Here is a 26,367-nt window from a genome sequence, read left to right as displayed (position 1 = left end):
TATATATATATTACAGCCTGCCAACCCATACTAACCATCAGATATAATTTTACCAATTTCAGATCAGTTAGGAGATAATTTCTTATTGGCCACTATTCATTAAAAATTCAAACATGGTTAAAGAAGTAATAAGAGAACACACCACTAACCCTAGGCAAGTACTCCTAAAACAGGCACACAACAGGTTTTACCATTGTGTCACCCAACAATAATTAGTTTGTCCTGCTATGCAACAGCAAGATATGATAGATACTGGGGCAAATCTAGCTATAGTGTTATCTGTCAGTTAGTAGTTACTGAACACATTTTCTCATAGGAGTCAAGGAGACATTACAAAATTCTACTACTTGATAAAACTGGTGAAGACTCAGGATCTCAAGATCTTTTTCAATCCAGTTCTTTAAGTTACTGCATTTTGTTGATTATCACTATTATTATTTTCACCCTATTTCTGTATTGTGTATCCACTTTCAGCAGCACAAAAGGGAAAGCTCCTTTTGGCTCCAATAATCAGGTTTTCCATTCATTTGAATAGGTTTCCACTGCACAACAATGGTCCTGCACAAGTTTTCTGATACGGTGCCACAGTGAACTGTGGTGTGTTACCTCCTAGCTTTGTTAGTTTAGTGCATTGGGTGCAATGAAAGTGCACTGCAAATATAACCTCACAGTGGTACATGCATTGTTGTGACAGTAACACATGAACACATGTTAAAACATTTGTTACTGGAGTGCATAGGTCTGAATGAACCCTAAGGTAAACTCTCTAGCCAACAAATATGAAAAATAGCAAGGAAAATGAAAAGCATGCTAAGAAATAATAGGTACGTTTGATTGGTGTGAGGAGGGTATTGGAGGGGTCAAACCAGCCAATGACTTTGTGAAGTTGTATTTACTAAAGTTGGTATTTGTATATTAAAACTCCACCGGTTTTAGGGGTCTAAGAGCACTCAACAAAATATTAGTAGGCTTGTGGAGGAAAATGAGGTTGATTTACTAAAGGCTGTTCACGTTGGAAAGGAATTTTCATTTTCCAAGGCAATTTTACCTTCGCTTAGTGAATGTGGTTAAAATTCACATTGCAAAGAATACTCAATTCTGTGTAAGGAAAATTTAAAAAAACATTAATTTTGCTTCTACATGATTGGATGATGGTTGGATGATGGAAGTCAGCAGAGCTTCACCTCATTCACTAAGCTAAAAGGAAAATTCCCTTGCAAAGTAAATAGCCTATTTGCCTTTAGTAAATCAACTCCAATTGTTTAGAATGTTTAAGTGGAACTGAATTTAAGTTTCAAAAGTTTGCAAAAACCCTTCTCATCTCCCCCCAAGACTCACTTTAAGAAAAAATGGAGGACTCAGATTGTCTTCCAGAAGACAGAACTGCACAAGGGCAGGGCAGCTTTATAGACTTCTATAGGCTGCCCATCAATGAGTTAATGTATTGACATCTATGAATCTACCTTGTGATTTGACAGTACTATGTTCAGCTGGCTACCAGAACACAAGTTTCTGATCTGAGGTCTATGTTTCTAATTACAGTAAGTGTTAGGGAATGAGAAAAGGCATTTGCACAATTTTCATACGTAAATCCAGTTCTGCTTCAACGGGAAATGTCATGATCCTGACAGACACACAGCACTTTTTGTGAAAAATCTCATCCGATAGCAGCCACAAAATGCTCTATTGTGACCCTACCCTTTATGTAGCTCAAAGTATTACAATTTAATTCATAAACCCAAAACAAGTCCTAAAAAAACAGCTCCCATTCAAGGATATTCTGAAGAATTTACAGGTGGACATTTTGTTGACCTCTTAGATAAAGTAATGTCACAGCTGGAATAGTCATCTATTTAACGGTAGGATTTCTCCTGCTTCATCTATGAAACACGTACTATTGTAATTTTTCCTCAGATTAATAACCCACTGATGTCTTCGATATTATTGCCACCTTTTCCGTAATACTGTAATAATGGCATTTTGTAATGTGTAAAAGGATTATTTCAATCCAATCAGCAGGTGGCGGGGATCAGCTTGTGACAGGCAAACACTTTAATCCTTTTTACTTGCAGCTCCCAGCTGCCAAAGGTAGTGGGTGAAATCTATGTGAGATGGCAGGCTGCATCCCCGGAGTGGAGTGACGCAGGCTCTCCGAATTTTTAACAGCTTGAAACTCTCATGCCATTTTAATCCAAGTTGCAGACCAAGAAATGGTAGATGCACATTTCCAATACGCAGTCCAGGGTATTGACATTTCAAGAGAACAAAGAAAAATAACATGAAAAGCCACATTTCATACCACTGGAAAGCAAGTCAGATATTACTCAGCAACTGACGTTGATAAAATCAGCCGAATGTAAAAACACACATAAAAAGCTCCTATTAATGGTGCTTTCATGACCGCATTTACTTATTGCATCATTTCAACCTTTTAAAAAGAAAAGGTATAGTCATTTTGAATATATTTTTGTATTATGGTTAGGACTGAAAACAAACATTTACAAACGTTTTTTATATACTGTATATTTTTATTTTGTATTCTAATTTCACAGGCTAAAGCTGAACCACTAGGCTCTTTTTCTCTTTATTTTCTCCATGGTGACCTTATCTGCTTTGCAAAAAAAAAAACTACAGAGCTCAGTAGCTCAAGCTGAAATTTACACACCCAGTTGAATGAGTCAGAGGAGTGATTCCTGTGCCATCACTCACCCTTATCTGCATTGAATATATAAAGGCTTCATTAGAATTCCAATCAGAGAGGGTATGAGGGGTTGTTTAGATCTTTGCATTGTAGTACCATGTTAATGGAACGTGCAATTCATTGCAGTGCCATTCATTTTGAATCACACCTCAATGCAGTGTTGCAGTAGCAATGAATGCACTGGAAATGTACATACTGCCATACATTGCGTAAAGAAAAGGGTCAGGTATACTTTTTTCCATAATGCAGCATGCGTTAATGCATTGTAATGTGGATAGTAATGTGAAGGGGGCCTGAAATGAAATAGCTTTTGCTGTGCTAATTTTGTAAAAAAAAAAAAACATAGTGCTCTCAGAATACGGTACCATGGGTGAATGTGATATTAAATATTTATTTGTAAAAAAAAGATTGTATATACTTACAGGGTTATTCACAAAAGGGTGAAGAGTTTGGAGAAGGCAGGAGAATTGAAAAATCTAGGACAACATAGCTGAACTGGAACGTGAGCTGAATTGGAGAATTTTTTCAAATCAGCTATTTTGGCCTAGATTGTTCACTTCTCCTGCCTTCTCCAAACTCTTCACCCTTTTGTGAATAACCCTGTTAGTGAAACACAAGGTATAAAACATAAATGTTTTAAACACATACAATACATTTGACTCCAAACTATTAGATATATATTCCCTTTGTAAAGCAGTCCATATATATGGAAGGAAAGGAATAATCAGGCCCTTGAAAAATACCCTATTTCAGCCAATATGCACATGTATTTATTCAATGCATGTCAAATCTTCAGTAGAATGTTGAACAATAAATTCTAATCCAATGCATATATGCAATGCAACCATTTGCTCTCCTTACACAGGGAATGGCACCTTCCACCCTAGGCTTCTAGCAGAGCTGTTTTGCTTTGTGACAGATTATTTTTATAGTTACAGTATACTCCAAGAACAAAATGCAACTATCAGGAAATAACTAATAATGTGCTATTGCTAAATATAAATTATTATAAAAATGTATTTCTAAATACTTGTTCTAAAATAGTAAAAACTGTCTCTCATGATTCAATTGAACATTAGGTGCATTAAAAAAATGCAGCAGTGGAGGAATGTCACTGCTTTGTCGCCATTAACCATGTGGCTGAATGACTTTTGAGCACACACCATAGAGCTGGGGCTTAGAGTGTTTCCCTCAAGGGGCATGTCAGGGACTAGACTTGCTGCCTGCATGAAAAATATACATGAAAACTGGTCACCTGGCTGGTGCTTTTGCAGAAAAAGAACCAACATAGGTTGTGTTACCATAATACAAATATTTCTATATTGTACATTCTATGTACGATCAGCAATTATCATTGCAGTCAATATGTTTTCAGTCACCATTGAGTTCAGCTTTAAAACCATTGGTGACAGATCTACCTTGAGATATGTGCATTATTTCTCCAAAGTGCCAAGTTAGTTTGCACGTGCTCCCTCCAAAATGAAGAATCTGTTAACCCATTGTCCTCTGCCATCTTTTATATTGAGAGATCCTCGAGGAATTAGCTAAGCTAAAAACCACAAACATGATTGTGATTTTGAACAGCTATAAAGATATAAAGTATTGTTGTAGTGAGAGAATATTGCTGACCTCTACCTCTACCTCTAAAAATTCTAGTTATTTAGCTGTTGTGCTGTTCAAATGCTTCAGCACTTTTTGAGTCACTGCCCTGGAACAAGTATGCAGATAAGAAGTTCTGACTTCACTCTAAGGCTGGGCACACACCTTGCAACCATCGCAAGACTTTTGTCTTGCGATGGTTGTAAGGTAATTAAAAAAACATACGATCTGCCCATCTTGGACAGGCAGATCGTACTTGTGATGATCGCAAGCCTGCCCCGCCGAGGGGCGGGCTTCCGATGACCGCAATGCTGAATGGGCTGTGTGCGCTTGCACACACCGGCCCGTGCGGCATTTATCTTACGAACATGCTACACACCCGGCGAAAATCTTACGATTCTCGGCGGGTTTTCGAACATATTTGTTAGATAAAAGTCGTGTGACCTTACAGTAGTAGAGGTCGCACGGCTTCCACACACCTTACGATAATCGTACGATCGCGGGATTTCCCGCGATTATCGTACGATTATCGCAAGGTGTGTGGGCACCTTAATGCTTGTTCCATGTCAGTGACTCACTGCATTGAAGACAGGAAAAGCCAGGCAACTAGTATTTTTTGGAGAATGTAAGCATTACCTGCCCCTGTATTTCTTCTACTATACGTTTCCTTTAAATGTACACAACTGTAGGATTTTGCAATCGTGTAAGTAAAACTAGTCTTTTGGAACTGAAAACTGAACACACTAGGATACCTTGAATAGTTAAACAATTTTCTCATTAAATGATCTATTCCCAATTATTTTTACTGCTATTGCATTCAGTGCAGGTCAAATCTAGATTATGATGCGTCGTCATGGTAATAGTCCACGTCTTGCCCATGGAGTAAAGATCATTTAAGGGAAATATCAGCTCATTAGTACATTTTAACCACGCTCTGCTTTTCATGTAAAAAATAGGACCACTTACAAAACATTTTTTTATGTTTTTCTACCCTGGTGCATATAAACACATGAAACAAAGTTACAGATGAAAACAGGAGGCCAGCGAAGCATATTAGTTGTTATTATTACTTAATGTACCAACTTAAGCTTTTTAGCCATGGTAAATGCTTAGTAATGCTTCTGTACCACCTTGCATATGCTACATGGTAATGTATCCAAGTATCGTTTTTTCCTATGACTGCTATAGCCTCCACTCTTTGCCTATTTCTCTCCTTTCCCCACTTCTCTGTATTCTTTTCCCCTTCCCATTTTTCTAGCCCCTTTGTTCTTCTCCTCAATCTCTTACTTCCGTTCCTCTCCTCTTCTTTTCAATCCTTCCCTCCCTGTTTACCCCATTTCTCCCTTCCATCCCCTCTCGCTTACTCTCCCCTCTTCTCGCTTCCTCTCGCCCCTCTTCTTTTCTCCCCTCCCCTCCTTCCCTTTCACCTCCTCACCTTTCCTCTTCCCCCTCTTCTTTCTTGTCCTCTCCTCCACTCTTCATTCCTCCCCCCTCTTTTCTTCTCCCCCTTTCCCTCCTCTCCTTCCCTTTCCCCTATTCCCTTATCCCCTCTCCTTTTTTCAGCTCTCCTTTCTTCGCTCCTTTCATTGCCCCCCCTCTCCTTTTATCCTCTCCTTGGCCTGCTCTTCAATCTTCTCAGTCTTTTAACATGATAGGTGGTCTAACTAACCTCTAAGGAAGAACATAGTGTGAGAGGGGTCCAAGCTCAATTTTTACACTACTTGATGAGAAAAAGATTAAGCTTCAGCTGCCCATATTTCTGGATCTAATTATTATTTTGACAGGTGTTTTTTTTTATGAAGCAAACCTCTATTTATTCATTATTCCATCTTATTATCACTTTAATTTGCACAGGTTTGTGAGTGCAGCTCTTAACACTTGACTGCTATTGTAGAATGGCTCTTAGGAACATTTTTCTCTAAATGTTCTGCATGTGATAATGCACGCCGTGGATAAGATTTCAGATTGGATGCTGTGGACAAAACCTCTATCCATTTCTAGAGCTTGTATGCATGAGGCACTTTAAATTGTTGTTCATGTTGAAAGATCAGTTGATAATATCTGAGGTTCTCATGAGGGAGAAGGTCAGTGTCAGAGATGGAAAGAAACTCAATTAAAAAGCAACTATGGATTCCTGTTTAACCTCCCTCCCATTCTCTCTGTCTATATTACCTCCCACTTTCTCTTTACCTTTCATATCTTTTTGCACATCGCTCCCGTATATCAGGCAACGCTAAGGCTAGCTAGCCCTTATTAATAACATCTCAATGGCTCAGTGTGTACAATCAGGGATCAATAATTAAAAATAAGACATCGACAAGCTACGATTATTATAGTTCTTTAGTAACCAGTTGAGGAACAAGGCTTGGATAAAAGGCTGTAGGGCATATGTTGCATATCCTAAAATGGCCTCTGCCAGTGTGCATGCCACTGTTTGCTCTTCTGTACAACAATTTTGTGATTTAACTAAATTATTATTTTATACTTTCTTATTTAAACCTTAAATAAGACATCAGAATATAAGACTGGGAGGGGGGCTGGGAGCTTACAAAAATGAGTGTAACTGCACTGAAGGGGTGTATTTGAATGGGAAAATACCACAAGAATCTCTTAAAGTGATGAGTGATTGGTTAGTGATTAGTCTTCTACTTCCACGGATGCTTATGGATTACTATTACTAATAGTTTGAATTACTAATAGTTTGTAAGATTTTGTTTAGGTATATAATTAAAGCCCATGTCTAGCTAAATAAAAAAAATTACCCCTGCATTAAACAAGGTTACCAACAAGTAGTTACCCCCTCCATTTCTGCCTGTGTCCCCTACCGTCCTGGCCCACCAGTCTCTTGGAGTTTGAATGATGCCTAACAATATTGAATGCACAGGGTTTCTTGGACACATTGGCTGTGTGTGTACCATTATTTTAGTCTGAGCTAACACATAATTACACTCTGCAGAGGGAACTGTTCTCTGCAGCATAGACAACCACCCACAAAAGGAGAAAAAGAGAGGATCTTGCTTGTCACCTGACTAGACAAAAAGCACCAAGAAAAAAATATGTACACAATCTAAAAAAAATGCATTTTGGTGGGAAGGTCTAAGCGGGAGGAAAGCTCCAGTGGGGAGGGTGGCGAACATAAAGTTGGGTTTTATGTTGCAGCAATCATGGGAGATTAATGCTAAATCGTGTTACTGCACTACTGCAACTGCTACTACTGTGGCTGCTCATGTTAAAAGTAAGGTGATACAAACATAGAGATCTATATCATGAGTATCATAACTGGGCTACTAAGAATTGCTGTTTAGCTCCAGCTTAAACCTCTTTATCAAGTGCACGTCAACTTGCAGACAAAATAAGAATTCTAATCCTGTTTGCTGTTAACTGTTGTTACCATTATTGCTATTTGCCATTATATCAAGCTGATCTTATTTTTTTTCTTTTTCCAATTTTAAAATCTTTCAATAAAAGTGTATTATAAAAATATGACTGCTTTGAATTCTCCACACGTTGCAATAGAGAAACCACTAGAGGGCAGATGATCCAACATTTCCATGTCCAGCACCCTCTATAGGAATATGAGGAGAACCAAAGTGGGTTTGCATTGAAACTGAGCTCAGCATATCATATACATGATATGGTGGGTATAGTTATAATTCCTCAATTGAGGTTTGGTTTAACTCTTCAATGGAGAGCATAAAGCAAAAGCAATGGGAAAATCTGCAGGTGTTAATTCATCACTGTTACATTTTCACTACCATCTATTTTACGTGATTCCGAACCTCTGTTCAAAATTGTTCAAAACAGGACACAATTACATAAATATCATTAGACACAGCTCTGCTGATTTGTCGCTCTCTATGAAGATAAACATCATAATCATACGTTCCTTCTCACATGTCCCTCTGACTTCTACAACTGACTCTGTAATTGCCAGAAAAATAATTATGCTGTCCTCATTTCAGCTGGCAGGTACATAGTGACAGGCAGAGTGAGAAAAAAAACATTGCAGGTGGGTTTTCTTTCTGAAAAGTAATGTTCTTCCTAAAAATGTAATTGCTACCTTGCTATATTATTAAGTTTACAATTTAACACTAGAGTGCACATAAATGTAATAATTTATTAATGGTTACTACTTTTAGCCATGTGATTTCACTGTCATTCTAAAAAGGTAGCCATTTTGCATTCTCGATATTTCCTCGATAACTGAACATGTAAAGAGCACTAGCATTATATAGTAAAATATAGTATATTGTAATATACTAGTATATTTCACTATACTAAAAAAAAAACTTTTTTCCTCTTCTGTTGTATCTTAGTGCTGCTGATCTCCTGCAGCCTCTTCCTGTCTACATGCATGTGCTCCAATGATGATATTTCTCAAGGTAGGTTTCTTGATAGTGACAACAATGGGGCACTATTGGGAGGGAGGGACAGAGTGTTGTCATCCAATAACAGGAAATGCTTGAACAAGGACCTTCATGGCAGGATCCCCGGGTATTATGGTAATGATAGCTGCAGATTTTTAAAAATATATATATATTTTTTAATTATATTACCATGTTAAAGTTTATATGTGATTTTAGGGGTTGAGTTTACATATATTTTAACTCCTCGGGTGCCTCCACCAGTTCTTACAAATTATATCAGAAAACTAAGACTAGTCCATTGATTTAACATAAGGGGAGATACAGTGACATTCAAAGGTGGGAGGCAGGCTTGTAACTCTAGTTACAGACTTAGGGGCCTGCAGTGGCCAGAAAAACCTTCAACCACAATTTCCAGAAAGAAAATAGTGTAGATCATCTCCCTAGTGGACAGAAATGTCAGTATTTTGTTATATAACCTTTCTAAATAAGTGACAAAAAGCAGGGTGAGGGGTGGCAGTAGAGCCAGCACTCTGTACTATTGGGCCCAGTTGCCATTTTGATCAATGGGGTCCCTCTGGGCCAGTGAAGTAACCAAAACTGACAATGCAACTGTTAGGGGGCTCATAAGCTCAGTTATGTATGTACTGAACTTCTCTAGACTCTCAGATTTCTAGAAAAAAATAAAATAATATGTTGCAGTGGCATTGCTTACCATGGCACTGATCTCAGAGGATTACCTTGAATGTAGAGGTTGAAGTAACAAGAGAGGGTTTATTATGTTTATTTTTTGAGGCTTTGAGTTATTGCATGGAATTACAGCCCTGTACTGGCCATACTATGGCCAGCATAAGAAAATGCTTTCATAACTAGCTTTTGTCAGCCACCATTTCAGCTGCCGATTTAAAGAAAATGTTTGTAAAATTATTTAAACACATTACAAGCCTTGTAGAAATGATCTGAATGGGATTAGACTATAGAAGAATGCTGTTGTGTTAATGGGTTTATGCAATTATTGCCACCATGAACAACAACTAATTACCAGAAATAAAAAGTGATCTATGGTATCTCCCGGAGACATTACATTTATGGCGCTAAATTAAATGGAGGATCTGATTCTTTAGAAATAAATGTCAGTTCTTAAGCAGACAAACTTTAGAATAAATGTAGATTATTATTATCCAATCTCTGCAGACAGTTCTTCAATAAATATACACTCTTCAAGATGTATGTAAAATTGATCCAACAAGCAAATAAAAGGGGTTATGGTGATTAAGAGAAACTGGCACTTTGTAGCAAATATAGGGGACACAATGGGAATAGCTAGCAGACGAAGTAGAAGTAGATAATGTGCTTTAAAATCAACTATAGGTTTTGGTGTATTTTTGAAGAAGTTAAAGAACAACTCCAAATAAATTTTAAAAACGCCCCTTAGTTTGCATTGTTAATAAATTTAAGCCATAAGACATGTTTCCTTTGATACAGTGACCTGAAATAAGTATTAATACTGGTATGCCATGTGAAAAGTTAAATCAGATTTGCAGCGGGAAGGCCTGATCTGTAAGATGATAGGCAGGGGTGGGGGTAGGTTTTCTTTTTCTGGCAGGTGTCATAATTATGTATCTTTGAGCTATAGCTGTTATATCTCATAATAACTCCACCTGTATCGTATATACAGTTCTTTGATCCACTCATATGTGCATGTTGCCATGACCAACCACAACTAAGTTGAATGATAGTTTAGCTGTGACTAGTTTTTCTAAAAAGTTGTTTGAATGAAAGTTAGAGATCTAGAGAAGGTTATAAAATACTTTTTTTTCCTCTGTCTCACTTTCCATTTTTTTTCTTGAAGATCCCATTCTTTTCTGTTCAGATTCCCAGAACAACAGTGGCAGTCACATCCTAATGCCCACAACCCACAATGATCCTGATGCCCACAACCAAACAGACATGATAACACGCCTGCAATATGGGCTTAAAGTGAGCCTGTGTTTAGGCTGTGAAGTATTTATTATTAACAAGCCTAAAATTTGCTTTTTTTTTTTTAAATGCCTCTCTGACCTTTGTAGATGCAAGTACTGTGGAGTAATTAATCCTCAAAGATCACAATATAATCTCTAAAGTTAAGCTGCACTTTCGTACCTTTTAGTCCTTTATGAACTTTGAGAATTTATTGCTCCACAGATAATTTACTGCTTGTTAGGAATATGGAAATATTTGACTGCCCATACCCTGGCCACAGGTTTATGTTAAACAAGATCAGCAGTACAAGGGGATTTATCCATTTAGGGTGGATTGGGGCAGTGTTTACCTAACCTCAGACCTGACACAGCAATGACAGTAAGCAGAAACTGAGCTGAGTGAGTTCTCCTAATATTCCTATGCAGAATACACTATGGGGGGAATTTATCAAAACTGGAACAGACAGAATCTGGAGCAGTTGCACATAGCAACCAATCAGCTTCTTTTTCAGTGTATTCACTTAAGATTTGAAAATGAAAGATAGAAGCTGATTTGTTGCCATGCACATCGGTTCGAGATTTTATCTGCTCCAGTTTTGATAAATCCCCCTCATATGTTTTGGAGTGCAGAAAGTCTACACCATGGAACGAATAGTAGATACTACCCTTGAATACATGTAAAAATAAAAAGTGGGTAAAGCAAGCTTTAGGCAAAGCTTATGCTCTCTCAAGGATGTAAGAAGCATCAGTAAAGACAAACTCCAGCAGCTTACATAAAAGACAAAACAAAAAAGCCATAATGAGCAATACAAGATATAGAGGAAATTTTGAAAAAAAGCTTTGAATGTGAAAAAATAATGAAAGAAAATATCACCAATACAGAATAATGGGAAGCAAGCCTAGGATAGGCTAAAGTCATAAAACAGCTGTAATAAAATGGAGTAAGTAGGGTTTTTCCATGAGGGAAATGGTAGTCAAGTTCCATACACAGTAGATTCTAACATATAGCATATAGTGTTTCCCATGAAAACACTAAAATCTTTAATCTGTACTGATTCAGCTCATTTGCAGGTATTGCTATAGTCGCGAACGTGCGCAATCCACCTTAAAAACACGCTTGTGCTATTTTGCAGGGCGCAAGGTTTTGTACTGTGCGGCCGCCGCAAAAGTCTGAACAATGCACATTAAAGTGCATTGTTTTTTATGTTTAGACTGGTTCCGCGTGTATTTGTACGACCGAATACGTGCGGACAACCGCTCCTATGAAAAAAGGAGCCTAAGCCTAATTTGCTGGGGAAACAAACCCTTAACCCATGACAGAAAAGTCTGTGGGGTTGCTATTCAATGTCACACTCCAAAAATATAATAAATGGCTTGTTTCTAAAAAAAAGTGTCTTCCTTTCCATATTGTTTCTGACAAATGTATCTTCCATTCCAAAACCTATTTCTTTGCAACATTATATAGTGACAGGCCCACTTAAGTTGCAATCTATTGCCTGTATTCAGTATATTTTACCTATGTATAGATGACCAATAAATCTCAAATAGAGTTCTTCTCTCATGGGGCATCATGATTGAGGTAAAAGCTACTCTATTCAGTGATCTGAGGCTTTGCTTTAACTCTCCAGTGCTACAGTGCTAGCTCCCATGCTGGACACTTGGCATGGGCACATAGGCAATTAGAGACTTACTGACACTGTGTGAGCCTCTAGTAAGCTAGTGTTGAAATGCACAATTTCAAATCTGCAAACAAAACTAAAATACTTTCACGCTAAAACCTTTAATGTTGCCAGCGGTTTACAGGGGAGATAAATATATTTCCGGTAAAGGTCACTGTAGAATCTGTTGGAAAACAAAAACGCTCCAGCATAAATAGGAAAATAAATGTAATGTTTATTTATATACCAATGAGAATCTCTGTACTGTGTCCAAATATTTCTAAGCAAAACAAATATGATGCTGAATTAAATATGTGTGAGCCTATATGCCAGGGACTATAAAACCCAAGCAGTCTACGAAAAATAATAAAAGATTTCTCAGTAACTTTACTTAGAAAGGGGTCTGTCCAATGATCTACAGGGTACCGCTTATTCAGTTCCTGGGTGCGTTCGCTGGTAGATCGTATACATAAAGCATATATAAACCCAAAAACAAAAATGTAACACACAGAAGTTTACCAGTTCCTAGATGAGATACCTGCATTAGTTTAATTTTTTCCCTTTATTTTTCCCTGGAGATCCTGCCAGTAACACACTTTCTGTCTTAGGGTGACAACGCTCACTCAATATACTGCATCTAAGGAGGAGCAGCATTGTCACTCTAGTCTGCCATCAAAATCTGAACAATATTATTTTACCACTGGATAAAGAGGAGATATTGGGGTCGATTCACGAAGCAGCCGAAGGATCTAGCCGCAGCTTCGGCTGATCTTTTGGCTAGCTTCGGCCCCAGGACCCCTTTGGTTCAGTAGAACCGAAGGGCTGCTGTACGGGCTATTCACTTCTGACATCTGTGTGGAGCCAGCCGTGATGTTACAATGGGTACAACATTTCTCAGCTGCATGTTATGAAACACAGCTATTACTCTTAGGGCTTGTTCACACCAAGTGCGGAGCAGATGGAGAGTGCAGAGAGTTACAGAACGCATAAAAAATGCATTGAATGTATTCCAATGGTATTTTGGGCTCTAGTTCACACCACAGGGTTCAGTTCCAGAGCATGTGGAAAAACTGCAGCATGCCCTATTTTGTTATGCTCTGGAACGCACCAAAATGCATGCAAACACATCAAAAACACATGCAAATGCCCTGAAAGCCCATTTTAGGCTAAAAAAAAAACCAAACGTTTTTTCAACAACGGACCGGAACGTGGGAAAAACAAAAACGCGGCAAAACACACTGCACTGCATGTGCAGAAACTCATGCAAATCTGGTCCGGATTTGGTGTGAACAAGCCCTTATATGTTAACATTTTCAAAAAGGTAGGTTCCCTTTAAACCATAAAGTTGCTTTTCTGCTTAGCTCTAGTCGTTAGTTTAAAGACAAGACAGAACTTAATATAGACAAAACACAATGGAGCATCAGAGCCCTTACAGAACTTTATAGGTCCACCAGAAACTGATGTCTGCAATAACAACTCTAGCACAATATTCCTGGCCTGAACTTGGGAGCTGTAATCTCTGCTCCAACAATCGTTTGTGTGAAATGAACAATTACTACACAATAACAACACATGCAAGCTGGTCATGCAACAAAATCACTCATGTGAAACAAGAGGAAATATAATGTGAAAACAGTCTGCAGCTACCTAATGGGAAAAGGTCATTAAAAATTCATTGAACTCCATCCATGTTTAAACATAACCTTCAAAGAAGCACTGTTATGAAATGGTTCACATAATGCATCACAGATACTTTATTTGTATGCCACATAGCTGTGGTGAAAAAAAATCATACAAGAAAAAAAATATGTCCATTTAAAGATGTTCGAGCAGTGCAAACAAATAAGGCACAAATAAATACCAAACCAAACTGACACATTTTTTTAAATTAAACTATGCTATGTGATAATAAAATGAAAACCCAGTCAAGTATATTACAAAAATCTCAAAGATCCTAACAAAGCAGAAATCAGGGTAGGAGTGGGATTGATACCACCTTCTTTAAAAAATATATACTTATACAAAATTAGCATCACTTAAGCACAAATAAAATATTGTTTTTTTTTGTTTTTTTTAATAAAAGGTCCAGGGGCATCCTTAATATGGACAAACATTTTCTTGAATCTCCCGCTCCTACCCACCACACCCCACCCTCTACCACGCAACGTCCATCTCCTGCAGAACAGAAAGGAGGAGACATCAGAGGGAGACATGACCCCATGTGAGATGTCACACGGCGTACAGCAGGTGCGAAGCAACACTATGCCATGCCACATGTGTATCTTTTGTGGGCTCAAGGGGAAGCTGCCTTGGGCCCCACAACAATGACTGGGCCTGGGGAAACTTCCCCTTTTGCCCCGTGTTAAAGACGGCCCTGAAAAGGTCCTCTTTGAAGCAGAACTGCTTAAACATTTTGCACACACAAAAAAATTGCTTGTAATGTCATTGGATTGCTAAAAATTCAGTGAATCCGGTTAAATCCCAATTGAATCTAATGCAATCAGCCTGCACACAGTAATAAATATGCATGTGCTTTTGTTACTTTCTACTTAGTTTGCACTGCAGCATGCTGGAGAGTCAGACCACTGCTCCACACAAAATACACTGACTCTCCAGCAGTCCAACACTCCCCCTGCGATCTGCAGCACTGTTGCGGGCATGATGGACTGCATTACAGTAAGCAATTACAGTGAGGCTCGGTTGGGCTTTACACTGAAAACAATCTTAGCATACAAAAAAAGATCAAAATAAGACTTAATTTACTTTTTAGTGATTTAGGTCAAATATATTAGGTTGGAGAATATACTGCTTTCAATTGTATCTACTCTTTTTTAATAAAGTCAACATTTGCAATGACAACCACTGTAATATAAAAAAAAAACTGTTTGCTGACACAAGAAATATATATTCTTACCAGTATCATGTGACCGGTGGAAATGTCCATATTTGACTGGACAGGCTCCTCACTCCAGGAGGATGTACTACTCCTTGCGGTGGGGCTGGCCATTGGTCCATCACTGAACTGCGATGAGATGCTATTAATACGGGAACTGTGCAGAGGTTCTGGCCGATCTGAAGTCTTGACAGACATCCGCTGACGGCAAAGCTCCTGAAAAGAAGTGGAAAGACATACTATATGAATTATTTTTGACCCCAAGGGAGCAGTTTTTGTCAGCTCATGCCAACAACCTGTACATTTCTGGTGTTATTGCAGGGAAAAATCTGCCAGTGTTTTACAGTCAGCATGCATGAATAACATTATGTAACATCCCACTGTAACATCACACATTGCCAGTCTACTTGGTTTAAAGTGAGAGCCCAGCCAAAACCTTTGCTTATTAATTTCCCGTAAAGCCTGTATGGGTTACTATCTTTGTTGGGTTTTTATCGCTTTCTGTGTCCTCATTGAGAAGATTTTCCCCACCCTTCCTGCCCAAGAGACACAGCGCAAAGTCTGACAAAATCTCCCCAAAATGTGGAAAAATACCACCTCTGAAAGGTGTCCCTGGAAAAGCTATCAATGTTCTATTCAGGTGACAACTGATACATTTTTACATGTCCTTTAATTTTCTGGCCTGGTGACATTAACCCCTTCATGACCGCATAACACACTACACACACACACACATTATATATATATATATATACGTATGTATATGCATGCATGTGTTTTGTGCTATGAGCATGCTAGATTGCACACCTCCAGCACTGGGACTGAGCTGTCAATGACAGCCCCTGGTCCCAGACTAATAATTGGTACTTTGGAGGGCTAGCCCTGGATCACCTGATTGCTGTGATAGTCTGTGATTGACATTTACAGTGATCAGTAGTAGTAGTAGTAGAACCCTCCCCATCTCCTCTGTAAGGGCCTGATCTAGATAAGGGTCAGTGTTAGTGTCAGTGTGTTTTAGGTAGGATTAAAAAAAAGCAAAATATGCAATTGTTTCTGGGCCCTACTGTGGCTACAAATAACATATAACGCACACTTATGTTTCATACTGAGTGCATAATCATGGATATTTTCATGTAGCATGGCCATACACAACACTGATACCAAGATTACCAAAAACATATTAAATTTTTGATAGTATGGTTTTTTTTAAGCAAGCAGGACCCACCCATATGTGAAATTGCAAAAACAAATGACTGACGAACAAGATGGATTAATTTTTTTAATAATGTTGACTTTTCTAGCTAGAAATGCTCAACAGCATCTCCTTGGTATTCCCTGCATAGCCAATGTCTCACCTTCGTGTTAGGGAAACATGTAAAAGGTAACTTTAATGATTTAGAAAAATGTTGTTAAAAAAATTATTGTCATTTTAACTTATAGCTATTATTTTCTATCTACGCATACATTTTCTGCTTTACAAATAAAACAAAATGACTTAGGATTTCTAAATCACTATGGATTAGCAAAAGTGGTAGGGCTGTAGAATCTACCTAACTTCCCCTGTTTGAGCCCTCTGCATCCTTTTGACTTATTCCCATTGATTAAGTTCAGTCTTAGCTACTGAGATCTGTAAACAAGCTTTTTGCAACTTGCTAAACAGAAACTAGGAAACAGGTGAAAGAAGCAGAAAGCCACACCTTCTGGCTGAATAGAAGATTACATAATATTTATGGGTAATACATCATATTTACCCAACGTAAGAATGTAAATACATTTATAAAAAAATCCTTAGTTTTCATTCTGACCCTAATTAACAAAGAAACAAAATATGCACAAAACCACTACACATTCTTATTACAGCCCATTCACATTATCGATGTGCATTGTGTTAAGGTCACCCATGCACCATTTCTGACAATGGCCTGCACTACAACACATATCCATTGGTTGAGGTGCCTTTCAGGGTGAAGGGCACTGCATTGCACCAGAGTATGTAATGTGCAAATCAATAATGTGAATGGGCCCTAAATGTAAAGCTAATTCAATAACTGCTTTACACAACCTCATCTAGTTTTTATGTTTGCATAATCGACCCACGAGCACGGCCACACATACTGGGATATTTGGGATAGCTAGTGAGTATGGGTGATAGCAATCATGCAGTTTTTTCTTCTGAGTTATAGACAGGAGCCAGTAAATGCATACACCATCACCACTTGAAGTTTCACTGACAGCAAAGAGATAAGAGTTACTAAGATGGGAGGTACAAGCCAAAGAATAATGTTATTGCCAAGATATCAAAGTCTTCTTTTTGAAATGATTTTGTTCATACAAGCAGGATTTGTTTTATGTGTGAGATCGCCTTCAAATACAACACAAGACCATTCCACAGAAAATACTCTTGACATAAATTTCTTAGACAAGCAAGGTTATTGTCAGATCATTTTAGTGTACAGCATGCGCAGGAAAGTGACAGTAAAACATGGTAGATTTAAGATGCACATCAAGGCCACGTCAGCGCCCTCTCCTAAATCCTTCCCTTGCCTTAGATGAACTCTGAGTGTCACTGACTACTGCATAAACCAACCTCGAGCAATCCTGATCACAGATGCCAACACACTCTACTATTGGCACCCCAGGGAGGAATTATGTGGAAAAAGATACAGGACATTAAAAAATATCCCACAGTTTACACATTGTGGTAGCATTGTGGCCTTGGCTAGTTTGCCACCAGTAATCCTTTCACGTGGGTTCGTTTAGATAGTAATTCTGTCAGTATGTCTGTAGGAGTGGGTTAGACTACAAGTGGCAGTGAGGAGGAACTTATGTGAATTGTTCAATAAGTGCTAAGGACTACAAAACTGAATACAATAAAAAATAACAAACTCCAGCTTTTTCAAAAAAAGTGATGCCATTTGTTTTACAAAAGCCAAGCAACTAGCATTTTACTAAGTCATTAGTGGAAGTGTACATACCTGCCACAGCATAGATTTCCTATAAGAAGGGTTCTATTTATTTTAAATGAAATCCCTAAATACTGCCAACTAAAACTTTCCTCTGCTTCCCTTTCAATGAAATAGGAGACAATTTACATTTCAGTGCCTGACACCTTGTGATGCTTTTGGACTGATTTACTATGAACATAAGCTTGTATCTAGGACCACCAATCCATGAGGATGAAGCAAGGATGCCTTTCCAAGATTTACATGTGTGTACTGAATGCAAGTGTATTGCTGGCTGATAGCCATGCATTTGCAAATTCACTTTGCAAAGTCAAGCATACGTCCACATGCTTGGAAAATCCTTTTTCCAATTAAATCTTCTCACCTCACAGGAAGCGGAGAGATTCAGTAGTGAATACAATTATTTGCCAAAGTTTTTGTGTGATTAGATGGTTGGATTATTTTACCAATTAATCAATTTTTTATGAATAGAAGTATAATTATATTAAATAAAAATTCTAATACGGGTATCCCAAATTCAACTAATGATGCTCTAATCATGCAATACACGTTTATACAATTTTCTTTTTCTGAAATGGAGGGAAAAAATAAATATATATTTAACAAAGACCTCATTAATATTCATGTGACACAATATGCCCTTAAACATGACCACAACAACCTGTGGCCAGATAACTAGAGCGTATTTCTAATACTGCATCTATTTCATAGTAATTGGGGTTGATTTATAAAAAAAAAAAAGAAAAGAATGTTCACTTAGAAGATAAAGATACAGTATGTTTATTTGGAATACCTAATCATATGCAAAAGAAAACCAGTATTTTCTGTTTTGATTGGATGATTGAAGTGAACACCGATTCACAGACAAGTAAACATTCACATTGCAAAGTGAAAATTGTCTACTCAGGAAATCAACTCCAATGTATAAGCATTCACTCAGTCCTGCTGGGCAAAAAGCATGTGTGCAGGTATTTGCCATTGCAACCATGTAGCTTCTTAAAGTAGAATTGCAGCCCAAACTTTTTCTTTCAGGTTTGAGCAAGGAGAGAGCAGGAAAGGGTTGGATCATCGGACTGGTTTCTATTGTCTCCATCTAACATTGTGGAGACTTTCCTTCACTTCCTATCATTTTTCTTGAATTGGAAGTGGGAAGAAGCTTCCCCTGAAGGGAAATTCCACCTTTTGACAGTTGTAATTGACACAGGTGTCCCTGTTGGAAGCTACCCCCCCTACTTTTATGTTGGTGACAACCATAAATTATTGGATATTTGCTCACTTTCTGTTCTGGTGAGCCTTAATGGTCATAATAGATCTCCCTAGATGTGACACAAACCACAATAAAAACATATAGAGAACAAATACAGGATAAACAGACATCCACTTTTTAACACCAAGAAAAAACGCTTTGGCTGAAGTTCTACTTTAATGGTAACCCCTGACTGCAGTGTACTTCTAGTAACCCAGATGAAAAAGCTGTACATCTTGGGAGAGTGTGTTCTGCCGTTTCCGCAAAAAGAAGGTAGTTCTTATACTGTATATACTGTATCACATCAATCAAATGATCAGGGTCAGTAACTTGACAAGTTACCAAAGTCCATTGGTAGCAGGATAATTGTAACAATAATAGCTATAAACTACACAAGATATGTGATCTGCTCAGGTAAATACATCTTTACAGAAAGTTTGTTTCCTGTGCCAATTGCTCAAAATGGAAAACTATATTTGGCCAAGATTGAAAAAGTCCTGTTAAATGTAAGATATGTGAAATTATATATCCCAATGTCTTAGAAGACCCATCTACTAATGCAAAGTTTTAATATGCTACATTTATAAAGCATTGAAATGGCATTACTTTAGAGACACCGTTGCTTTAAAAAACAAGGTGTACAAGTGGGTGACTTTGCAAATGTGCACTGCTTTAGCTTCGGAGGTCTGAAGCAAGTGAAGTGCCATACACATCTTTTTTTTTTAATATCTAAGAGTAGTAGAGCTCATTCAGGTGAACTGTCAAGTCATCTGACCAGCCTCTCCTCAAATCTCGGAATTTCTCTGCAGTGGGGGCCAGGACATCCCCCTTCATCAGGGCTTGAAGTATTACAGGATTTTATTGGACTTAGAAAAGCTCTTGAGAAGACTAATCAGACTAATCAAATTTGTTTATAAAAGAGTTCATTGGTATATATGTAATTATCAACAGCACGGTGATGAGGAATTCATCACTCAGTCTATTAAAATCCTGTAAAAAAAGTCCTGATGAAGCGCGATCTCTTGGCCCCCGAAATGCATTGGCTATTGCTTTACTGTCATGAATTGATTTTAACATTAAAACACACTGGACAATTTCTTGGCCTTGCTGCAATAGTCAGTTGCATACATTCTCTAAAAAAGGAACTAGGGATGTTCAGATACCAAGTACCATATATATATATATATATCTAGATATATATATTTAAACCAATACAGACTAATGCTTTCAGTGGTGGAGCGCCAGATCCAGGTCCCAGCTGCAACCCCTGCAAACCTGGTAGTTCTCAGTAAAATGCCAGGGATCGGCACTGGTATCTGAACTGGTATCTGAACATCCCTAATAGGAAAAAAGCTTCTAGTATACCAACAAAATCACAATAAACTTCAATTGATCCATCATCTAAGACAAACATTGCAATGTTTTTTGCTATGTAGCAAAACTGTGACATAGTACAATCATTTACATCTGTGTTACTAAAATTGATCCAAATGTTGGCTGCAATTGACATGATTGCGCAATCAAAACTGGTGAGTTCTGCAGTGTTACCTGTGCAAAAACTATAGATTGTTGTTGCTGGGGTGTAGAACAGGTAAACCAGTTTCTAGCTAACTACACACTTAAAAGAGAAGGGTTGTGTTACCTGCCAAATGTTATGGATGTATGCACTATTCTATATGGCAGCTTAACATGGGAGACAATGGGGGTGATTTACTAACCTAAACACATGCACGCACAAGGTGCGTGTGATTTTCACACAGCAAAACGTATTTATCAACCAAAAAGTCTCTAAAAGCATATTTCCACTAATGCCATTTATGGAAAAATCATGCACATGATGCATATATAATGCTGCTTCACAGTTTAGACAAAAATGGTTAGCTCGTGCATTTACATTCCTGCATTCATCAACGCAAGCAACACAACATAGAGCTAATTTACACAACATCGTCTTGCAATTCATGCAGGGCTTTGCACAACACACCTGCTGGGTGTGTACACACTACAAAGGTGTTTAGATTCCACCCATAGATCATGCTGGGAGGGAACACACTACAGAGGTGTATACATGTTCGTGGTGTGTTTATAAGGTTAGTAAATCAACCCCAATATGTTTCACAGCCTACAGATTATTAGCCTAACTTCGATTATTGGACTGCTTTTGATCTCCACAACAATATTACACACCCTGTTCCTGAAAGCATGCCCAAGATCCCTCACCTTCTACCCACAATCTTATAGAACAGGAGCTCCCAACCCCAAGTTTAAAGTAAACCTGTACTTAAAGAAATATGAGGGCTGACATTCTTCTGGAAAGGCCAGTTACCTGGTTGACTCTGACTCAATACCTTCTGAGTCACTAGCTTGGAAAGGTTTGAAGTGAAGACCAACTGAAGTCACAACTACTGATATGAATACATGTTTAAGGTCAACGACTTAGAAGGTAGTGAATTCATTGGAGCAGCATGACAACCAGACAACCAGGATCCTAATTTATATCTAAAGCTGAACCTTTTTTATTTTGATATAAAGGGGAAATGCTGAAACCCTTGTCACTTTTCTACTGCTGTTTGTGTCTTCGCTGGGGAAATTTGTCCTTGCTGACCTCTTCTATTTGAAGTATATCTGAAGTCAAATTTGTTTTTAGTCCTAGTGGTCATTGTCACTGGAACAGAAAGTGAGAGAAAATCCAAAATATTATTCTTGTCACAGGAACAGATGGTGAGGGTAAATTTAAAGAGTGGACAACTGTTCCAGTTACAACTGTGAAATAGGGGATTTTCTTCAAATTGGAAAAAAAATCCTCTCAGTTCCTGTAATGGGTTTGGGACATGAAATGAAGGGAACATCTAGACCAGGGGTGGCAAACACAAGGCCCGTTGATGGTGGGAGGGCTCTTGACATCTGCTGTATTGGGAGTGGGGTGCTCTGGATGTCTGCTTATAATTATTATGAGAATAATTTAATTCCATGCCAGTTGAAAAGGAGGGTTGCAGACTGCTGGTATCGTCCACAGGAGAACTTTATTGAGGACACCATGATTACTATTACTATGATAATAAAGAGTAGATGCATAGTCCTATACAACCGGCCCTTTGAGGGTAACCATACTGCTGATACGGCCCCCGATGAATTTGAGTTTGCCACCCCTGATCTAGACAGTGGCACATAGAAAAAAAACTTACAGAAGTGTTAACAATTCCATACTCTACTGTAAGGGAGCATTTAACATAGTGTACTGCAATAACCTTACGTGCACTGCTGTGCCATTCAATGTGAATTCCACCCCAATGCACCTTAAAAAGACATGTGCACTGTAACGTACAGCAGTGTAGCACAATGCAGGGTGTCCTGTGTGTTGCGCTGCACTGCAAAAAATACAGCCTGCCCCAAATTAGCATGCAGTGCTGTGCATTTCAACCCATTCATTTTAAATGAGCTGTTTAAAACAACAGAATGCACATCAACACTCAACAATGCATGTGTAGCAGCGCACAGTGTTGTGATGTGAACGGGCCCTTAAGCTAAAAAAAAATAGCTTCACATATATTTCAAGAAGGAGAGATCAGCAATGGCAGAAGCTTCCATAATTCCCTCAATACGGGTTTCCTTTCACTGTCAGCTCATGTTTGGCAACTCAGCATTAAAACAGATTTCAGGTAATTACAATAGCTGACCTGAAAAATAACTTTCAAAAAATCACATACGGGAACTTAAGGGAGTTACAGACTTGCCTGGAGTTATATAACATCAGTTGTAGCATTAGTGAGAAATGCGAAGTAAGGGAGTTAACAGTCTGGCAACAGATTACAAATAGCGTGAACCCTAAGACCTAAGCTGTGGTCACCCACTTAGAAGCAATATCCTCTCCATAATGCCTTTTCCCTGGCCTTGTACAGTAGACAGAAGATGACAAATGTCAATGGACTTGCTCAGCATGCTGTTTATATAATGATGGAAATCTCACTTAGAGCACATTGTATATCCCCAGGCACGTACACTAACTGTATGGTGGAGTAGAAGAACATGTTCAGAAATGTCAAGGTCAGGGAAATGCAGGACTTGCTAGCCCCGTGTGAAATGGAATTTATATTAAAGTTCTTGTTTCACATGTAAACGTATCGGCTTCAGCCCCACAGCCAATTATTTACTTAACTGCTTGTTGTGTCTTCTAGGCAGGGTGACCTACACTTCTTAATTACTTGCTATTCGAATTTGACAGCATTTTCTACATTTTTTAATTGCCTTGGGTCTGTTGACCAGAACCTTCTGTGAAACACTATTGAAGGGGGTTTTCAGAAACAAAGATAAAGTTGGTGGTAGCAAAGAGGAATTCCCGTCTCACAGCTCCCTGTCCCCATTCTAGAAGCTGCAATCCCAGGATATGCCTTGAGTAGCACTTGCAGATAAGCCCACACATTTCAACTATACAATAAAATGGCTATCTAGGAGGACCTTTAGATTTCAATGGAAAGAGTTTAGTCCCCTGGGGAGTATAAACAGCTGTGCCAAGGCAGTCCTACTGTTGCTTTCAAGGAAGCCGTGGAAAGTTGAAAGTCAATAAATTATTATTATTATTACTGCCATTGTTGTTGAGAACAAGACCCTTTCATGTCCAAAAGCACAGTTCCCTCACTGTTCTACCTTTTATTTTTTAGCTTTTTTATATTTTTGTTTTCCTTGTGTCTTTCTGGTGTTGATTGTTTCTTCTTACATTTGAATGTCTGACATTTATCTGCAGAATAAATAACCTTTATGAGTACACAATGCATTGGCCTCTGGTTTCATTCTAAGCTGTGCAGTTTTAAGAGAAAAGCAATGCATACAGAGAATACTGACAATGTTTTGATTAATAAGTCTTGCAAATGTTATACCAATGCTGGAAAAAGCACAAGTACTAAATCATGTAAGAAGTAATCATTTGTCTTGTATCATTATGTATTTTTGTTCCTGTTACAAATTTGAAGTAATCTTTTAGATCCCATTCACAGCTGATCGAGTTTTTATGCAACAAGGCACTCTGCATTAGGAAGCTTTTCAAATGAATGTGCCTTAATGCATGAAAATTTAGATCCTGCAGCATTTTTTGCAATGTACCACTCGACATGTAAGCCAGGCAAAAAAAAATGTTTTATTTTGTTTCGTGTGGATTTGTTTTTTTGTATTTTTCGGATTTCGGCAGATTTGGTTTGTGATTCCAATTTGGGACTTTCCAAAAATTTTTTTAATTTCACAAGAGTTATTATGAGTGAATATTCGTTGCAGAAATACCCAATATTGGCTGTTGTGTGTGTAGTGTATTTTACTTTTAAAGTGACATTAACAGGGTTATTCACTTAGCTGCCGAAGGCAGCCGAGTAAATAACCGAGCCGAAGTGAAGTGAGCCGGACGACATTCGGCTATTCACTCTGGCTCAGTACGGCTGATTTCAGCCATACATCGGCCACAACATTTGGATTGACTGGGCCAAAGCTCCGGCAGCTCGCTCACTGCTGTTTGCCCCGAATGGCAGTAAGTGACTAGCCGAATACCACCAAGCGGCATTTGGCTTGGCTATTCTGCTCGGTACCTCCAAGGTACCGAGCAGAATGGAAAAAATTGAAAAGAATGAAAAAAAAAGTTGCAAAATTATTTTACGAATGATACTAAATAGGAAAATAAAAAAATATATATTTTAAAGACAAAAAAAAGAAAAATAATTGGGCAGAGCTAACTCTGCCCAACTGTTTCCTACTGGCCGCCACCTGTCAGAGTATTCTAACAGGTCCCCGCAATTGAATAACAACTGGGCAGAGCTGGCCATGACATCACAGTCAGCTCCGCCCAGTTGTTATTGTTTAATGACAGGTCATTTGGGGATGCTGATCTGTCATTACAACTGGGCGGAGCGAGCCATGAGATGACAGCTTGCTCTGCCCAGCTGTCATTTGCGTGGAGATTGGTCAGCTTCCGCCGACTGTTCTCCACGCTTCGGGCATATGCCTTCGTCTCGTCTGCCTTTAGCTGCTGTACGGGCTATTGTGAATAGTGCAGCCCTTCAGTTCAACTGAACCGAAGGGCAGAGGCGGCCAAAGAGAGCCAAAGGATCAGCCCAAGCTAGTGAATAGCCCCGTAAATGTTTACTTTTTACTTATTATCTTTTGTTGTTTTTACTTCTTTTAAATGCTCATTCTCTAGTAATCTCCACCGCTAGCCCCTGCTCAGCAGCTCACTGCATCAACTAGCATGCTTCAAAAGAGGCTCCCGACTTGGTTTTGTTTTGAAATTCAAAATTTCGTTAAATGAGCATTCAGATTAATTTGCATTCGAGTTTATTGGACTGCCCGAAGTCATGAAAATTTGTACAAGTTTACATGTCTATGTACCACAAATGCAGTAATCATGCACTGTGGTGCACTTCAACTCTGGTGTATTCTGGGCTTGAGTTTTGGTGCCCTTCAAAATGAACGGCAACACATTAACATGCACATAATGCAGTATAGCACATTTTAGTTTAACAAGTCTTTAAAGTGCACCTCTTACCAGACTATAGACATTCAAGTATTTACATATTCCTAACAAGCAATAAAAAAGGTTTAAAACTCAAAGTCCTAAAATGGATGACCTTTAAGCAAAAGCCAAAGATATTGGCTCCCACTTTGTCACATTCTATGGTCCTCTGGGATCAGTTACGTGGCAAAGAAAGCATAACCTCCTCCCACACCCCCCTTGCACCACTGTTCAACAACCCAAATTTTGTACCAGGACTGCAGCCTAAAGCTTTCCAATGGTGGATTGACAAAGGCCTTTATAGAATCGGAGACTTTGTTAAGTTTCATAAACCAATTTCTATCTCTTATTGTCTAAATACTCTCCAAATGCCACTATTGGAAACATTTAGATTTAGACAAATACAACATTATTTACAGTCGATACAGATTCCTAAAATGGGGTTTCCTCTGAAAACACAATATGAACAGTGGTGTTCAGGAGGGATTGGTC

At 38.4% G+C, this 26,367-nt stretch overlaps 1 protein-coding gene across 1 annotated transcript in view; it reads right to left on the bottom strand.

Annotated features, from left to right (window-relative positions):
- Positions 1 to 26,367, bottom strand: part of PTPRN2 (protein tyrosine phosphatase, receptor type N2) — a 288,746-nt gene that overhangs the window by 62,428 nt on the left and 199,951 nt on the right. The window contains exon 4 of the mRNA XM_018553983.1: positions 15,198 to 15,392. Coding sequence (XP_018409485.1) covers positions 15,198 to 15,392 — 195 coding nt within the window. The remainder of the gene's footprint in view (positions 1 to 15,197; positions 15,393 to 26,367) is intronic.

This window comes from Nanorana parkeri, unplaced genomic scaffold (assembly GCF_000935625.1).
Source record: "Nanorana parkeri isolate BGI_ZX_2015 unplaced genomic scaffold, ASM93562v1 scaffold137, whole genome shotgun sequence".
NCBI classification, from domain to species: Eukaryota; Metazoa; Chordata; class Amphibia; order Anura; family Dicroglossidae; genus Nanorana; species Nanorana parkeri.
Note: the sequence above shows the minus strand (reverse complement) of the source record. Positions and strands in the feature narration are given on the sequence as shown.